At 36.2% G+C, this 6,248-nt stretch overlaps 1 protein-coding gene across 1 annotated transcript in view; it reads left to right on the top strand.

The window, feature by feature from the left end:
* The window catches only part of LOC107710846 (mitoferrin-1), a 23,156-nt gene extending 18,887 nt beyond the window's left edge, over positions 1-4,269 (top strand). The window contains exons 3-4 of the mRNA XM_016515700.1: positions 1,813-1,869; positions 3,297-4,269. Coding sequence (XP_016371186.1) covers positions 1,813-1,869; positions 3,297-3,844 — 605 coding nt within the window. The 3' untranslated portion in view covers positions 3,845-4,269. The remainder of the gene's footprint in view (positions 1-1,812; positions 1,870-3,296) is intronic.
* Positions 4,270-6,248: the final 1,979 nt, after the last annotated feature.

Genomic DNA, 6,248 nt, shown 5'->3' with positions numbered 1-6,248 from the left:
GACCGGTGAGTGGCGCAGGTGTCGCGCATTAGCAATTACTCCACCGGCCTCGCTCCGTTCCCATGGCTCTCGGCCCCACCCCTCTCGTCACATTAAGGTTTACATAGCCACTTTTAAGTTGTAAAGAATATGTGCAGTGACATTTTTGCAAAGTATGTATTGATTTGGATAGGAGGGGGGCCTTGGAGTAAGAAAGGTTGAGAACCACTGGCTTAGGCAAATGCTTCACATGCTGAGAATGCTAACCTAACATATAAGTATATAAACCATAAATGTTTAAGAATAACTTAGGCTACCTCTGGGCGATTCATGATCAGGTAGATCTTGAACCGCACGCTTACGCCAGAAAACTACTAATTGGCCAAAATGCTTCGTTTGACTTTTCGGAGATCATCTACTCTTCCCTGTGGATTACCTATAACCTACTTTCTCTACAGTCTGAATTTCTGCGTATTGAATTTTAGAATATTGAATTTGATGTTCAGAATTTCCTCTTCATCTTGAAAACTTGAAGCTGTATTTTTAAAAACTGGATATTTGCAGTCTAAGATTTCAGAACAAAAAATTAGCTGTTTGAAAATACATGTCTTTAAAACTCTGCCATAAAAATATTCAGTTGTGTTAAATTTCAAATGTTTAATATTCAAGTTTAAAAAAATCCAATTCAGAACTATGTTGAATGCCACATAATATTCAGTTTTGTTAAATTACGCTAGTCAATAATTCAAATTTACACAATACAAATTCAATTAGTTTTGTCATATTATAAGCTCCATACACAAGTGGAAGCAAGTTTTCGTCATTTTTCGCGCAAAATGGTTCAAGCGCAACTTTTGAAGTTCTTTAAAAAGAAGACAACTGAAGGTATGATTTTTCCTTGATTAGAATTTAAAGACATACCCCTGACATTTACTGTGCTGTATGTGTGACTGTGAGGGATTCAGAGATGATAAGAGAGCTGATATTATCCAGTCATCGACTTTGCAAAAACCAAACAAAAACATGTCTTGAGAGTCCAAAAGCATTCACTGCGCGATGAAGCCTGTTAGAATGCAGTTAGACTGCCCTTATAATTCAAGCAATGAAAGAAAAAATACCCATGTATGAGTTTTTATATTCATTGCACAAGCCATGTACTTTTCTAAATATCAGCACGTGCGCCAGCACAAATGTGCTATTAATTGTATACAACAGTGCAGAGCAACACAGTGTTTTGTTCCTTGAATGAATCAGTTTTTGAACGAATCGAGTGAGCCAGTGATTCAACGGCTCATTCAGATGGACTCACTTGTTTAGTTTCTAATTGAATCAGCGGTTTTGAATGAATCGTTTGATTTGAATGATTCAATAAATAATTTATTAAAACAGGGACTTGCTGCCACCTACTGGCGATTTTATTATCATCATTATCCATGACGGGCCTAAACCAGCCAAGGTGTCAGCACAAAAACACATTCAGCAAGCAAAATATTGTTTAATTATCAATATTGAGCAAAATTCCTCAATTTCAGGCCCCAGAAGGGAAAAAAGCTTATAAATAATAGTTAGTTTAATAAGGCAAATTTTTCATTAAATAAAAACCTTTTTTAAAAATTAGACAAATTTTGTAATTATTATGTAAAATTAGTTACCCCTCCCCCCTGTCCATTGTGCCATCTTTTTGAGGAAAAGGAATGGAAAGTGGAGCGCCCCTTTGTCTGTTGTACATTGTAAATGTAGCATATGAGCATATGAGTTTCTGTTCTGTTTTTTTCAACATGTTGTGACTTGATATGGTGATGTACATAATTTTTCTTCTCTTTTCCACTTGAGGTGTGGCGGGAAGTGTTGCCACTGTCCTCCACGATGCTATCATGAACCCAGCAGAAGGTAATCTTCTACAGTCAATAATGAACCTTATATTTTAATACTGTTATAAGTACACTGAAAAGTGGTTTGTTTTGGGGTCTTCAAGATAGCTGTAGCAGAATACGCCCAAGAAATTCCACATTTCATCAACAATAATTTTAGATTTTATCCAGGGATTCATCTTTTAGTTAGCCGATTTACTTTTTTTAATGATTTATTTAAATAAGACTTTCAACATCTCACAAACCTCCTGCATTTCCTTCATTAAGCCCTGTTTGGAAACCCTGGTCTAGACAATAGAAACAAAAATATGTCATTAAAATCAAGTTAGTTGTTATTATTATTATTATAATTATCATTATTGTATAATATGTAATTAATAATACAGTTAATATGCATTTTTAATGAGCATGAAAAAACTCAATTGTAGTAAATTGACAGTTGGCTGAAAGGACTGTGTGGTCTTTGTGAAGTTTTTTTTTTTTTATAACGATTTTGTTACTTTCTTTAATGGCTGATGTCAGTATAATACTAGTAGATATGATGCAAACATTATTGCTTGATGGCTGAAAGGACTGTGTGGTCTTTGTGAAGTTTTTTTTTTTTTTATAACGATGTGTTACTTTCTTTAATGGCTGATGTCAGTATAATACTAGTAGATATGATGCAAACATTATTGCTTGATTAAAAGAACTTACAAGTATTTGAAAACACAAAATGTGCATCCTTTGACAAGGCTGTCTGGGCCACTTTTGTTAACCAGCCAATCAGACGCTGATATTGGCCAATGCAGAAAGTATCACAATATAGTGCTGCAGTGATGATGTATTTTTGTAGGCCAACTCAGAAGTTGGAGTCACCCTGCTTCCCTCAACAAAAATCCAATAGGAATTTCACTGGATTCTTGGATTATTGCAGAAAATAAGCTCCATGACCAACAAAAATTCTCACATGACTATCACATCATGTTTTGTTCATTGTGATAATCTTCACAAATGAACACATTTACTGATGTATTTCATGTCGTAGAATAAAACATGAAAATATCTTGAGCTTGTGTCAAACAAAGACCTTATTTTAAGCTTTTAAACGAAAAATCCATTCAAAAAACCCAACCGGAGGTGCTAAAATGCAGATTTGGGAAAGAAATCAATCAAATCTGTATGTGTGTGAAAGTATTCAGATGTAACTCCCTTTGAAATTGTTAAAATTTTTGTAAGTAACTAATTTAATTACACATTTTTTCCCCAATAACTGTAACGGATTACAGTTACATTTATTTTGTAAATAAAACTAGTTACTCCCCAACACTGATTATTAATCATGAAAATCATGGTTCATACGGCTTAGCATAGAATCACCTATTTGCATTCGCCAGAGAGTGATAAGTAAAGTACAGTGAATGTTATCATTTTCACATAAGATCTTTTTCACTGTCTCTCTCTCAGTGGTGAAGCAGAGGATGCAGATGTATAACTCCCCATACCGCAGCCTATATGACTGCGTCCTGACGGTCAGTCGCAAGGAAGGCCTGGGCGCCTTCTACCGCAGCTACAGCACTCAGCTGACCATGAACATCCCCTTTCAGGCCGTCCACTTCATCACTTACGAATTCATGCAGGAACATTTTAACCCCCAGCGCCAGTACCGGCCCGAGACGCACATCCTGTCCGGAGCGGCGGCCGGAGCCGTGTCCGCTGCCATAACCACTCCATTAGACGTGTGCAAGACGCTGCTAAACACGCAGGAAAACGTGGTGCTCAGCTCCGCGCACGTTAGCGGACATCTCTCCGGCATGGTGAACGCGCTCAGGACAGTGTACCGATTGGGCGGCGTGCCGGCCTTCTTTAAAGGCATCAGAGCGCGGGTGATTTATCAGATGCCATCTACGGCCATCGCCTGGTCCGTGTATGAGTTCTTCAAATACTTTCTGACCCAACAGGAACCACACATCCAGGAGCTGAGGAGAGACGCTCACAAGGCCAGCCCTACATGAGGCCCGCCAGCACTGAATCCTTTCAGCCCATCCAAAGAGTGAGCGAGAGGATCAGCGGACAACGGAAGACGCCTTCGGCTCGAAGGGGAATGTAGATGCTCATTTCTTATGCAGTAGACACTCCAGCAGCTTCTGTGCTTGTTGCTAACGTATTAATTTATTGGAAGAGTTTAATGTTGTTACAAGAATGTATGGATGCTGCACACTACAGAACGTTTCTTGTAAACATGACGGAAACAGGAAGGTAAAGCTGTGTCGATGTTTTGTTTGTATTCTCACTTGCATATTTATGATTGAGCGTGATGGTGTGCGTCTGTATTTATATATGCACACACACACCGTCTGCTCAATGACACAACAAACCCGTGCGGTAGAACATGTTTTATTTTATTTTATTGGCTTTTCTGGACTTTTTAATATTTTAGGGGTTCAGGAGAGTTTGCTTTTATTACTTATTTTTATTAGTATTTTATAATTTAAGACATTCCTGAATTGTGTTGCTCAAGAATAAGACCAATTTTTATTATTATTGCCTAATTATCTATGAAAGCTTCCTGAGCTTCAAGCTTTGCATTTTTGGTTTTTCAATTTAGACGCACTCTTTGTTTGTTTTTTTTTAAACCTTGATGTAGGGCTGGGCGATATAGCAAAAAAATGTATCAATGATATAATGTTTCATATTGTTCGGTATCGATAATTATTGACATTTTTATAACCTTTTTTTATAACAAAAAGCAATAGAATTTTTTTTTGTTTGTATGGATGGGATAAATGCAGAGCACTAATTCCAAGTATGGGTCACCAATACTTGGCCACATGTCACATCAAAAAATATATATATATTTATATTCATATAATTAAATTTATTTATAAATGTATTTAATATATAAACATAAAATTTTTCTTGGGCTGTACATCTTGGATGCCCTGGGGGTAAGCAGATAAACATCACATTTTCATTTTTGGGTGAACTAACCCTTTAATTTGTTACGAATGAAAACAAGGCTGTATGAGACATCGGAAATCCAAAAAAAAGATGGCTTTTTAGTGTTTTGTCGTCCAAGTGATTAACAAGCAGATGCAGGTTCGACTAATTGGACCTCTCACATTAAATTCAAACTGAATTTCTGTAAAGTAAAGCTTAATTTAAATCTTTAGTTAACTGAAAAGTAAATATATTAATTTTCAAATCATTTACTTGCCTTTATGTGGTTCCAAACCGATTTAACTTTCGTTCTTCTACAAAACACAAATTAAGACGTTTTAATATTCTCATAATTTTTGTCCATCCATTGAAAGTACACGCAACCAAAATGTTCAAGCTTCGAAAAGTTCATAAAGACATCATAAAAGTAATTCATATCTATCAAGTGGTTTAAGCCAAGTCCTCTGAAAAGACACAAATGCTTTATACAATGAACAGATTTAATTTAGGCTTTGATTCACATATAAACATTGATCAACAAACATACATAGAGTGCATCAAATATGGTAAACAGAAGAAAAAAATGTTTTCACGTGTCAGCCAAGTAGCCTACATAAGCTTCTGTTTACCATAATATTTGATCAGAAGAATTGGAATCGTTTCATATGCATTTATTGTTACGATGTCTTTATAAACTTCTTGAAACTTGACATTTTTAGATGTGTGGATTTTCAATGGATGGACGAAACTATTAAGAGAATATAACAAATATCTTTACTCTCTTTTGGGTTTGGGTGAGTAAATGATCACCCATTTTTGGGTGAACTAAACATTTAAATTGACATTCAGTCCAAAGTAACAGTGTTTGTAAGGCTTTACGCAAACAATTCTCTCAGATTTTTTGATTGAGGCCCAATATGTCAGTTTTGTAGTTTTACAAACGAGAAACTAGTTTTCATTACATATGGCACATGCTCTTAAGGTCTTTGATGAATTTGCACTGGAATCACGCACAATAATCACGCGAGTAGAGGAATGGATTGGTAAATAGTGTATAATATTCGTAAGAGTTGTTCGTTTTGACAACTTTGATTTGATTTGATTTTATCGGACTTTTAGCTCTTGATTGAGAAGATCCGTATGTATCGTATGCAGGACGTCCTGTTAGTGGACCAACAGATGAAACGCACACCAAAAGCATCCTGCAGCCTTAGATATCCAACCCGATCTCATGAAAGTGCGTATAAATAGTACGCCAAATAAAAATGAAAACTCGTGGTACTGATACGCAAAAATGGACTTTGGCGTGTATATGCTACGTGATGGGTAGGTTTAGGGTTGTGGGGTATTATCATATGTACGCGAAAACTGCATATCATATGCACGCCAACAAATTTAGTATCATATGCACGCGAAAACTGCGTATTATATGCACGCCAAACACATGCGTATCATATGCACGCCAAAGTCCATTTTTGC

The sequence above is a fragment of the Sinocyclocheilus rhinocerous genome, unplaced genomic scaffold (genome assembly GCF_001515625.1).
Source record: "Sinocyclocheilus rhinocerous isolate Xijiao unplaced genomic scaffold, SAMN03320098_v1.1 scaffold1198, whole genome shotgun sequence".
Classification (NCBI taxonomy): Eukaryota; Metazoa; Chordata; class Actinopteri; order Cypriniformes; family Cyprinidae; genus Sinocyclocheilus; species Sinocyclocheilus rhinocerous.
Note: the sequence above shows the minus strand (reverse complement) of the source record. Positions and strands in the feature narration are given on the sequence as shown.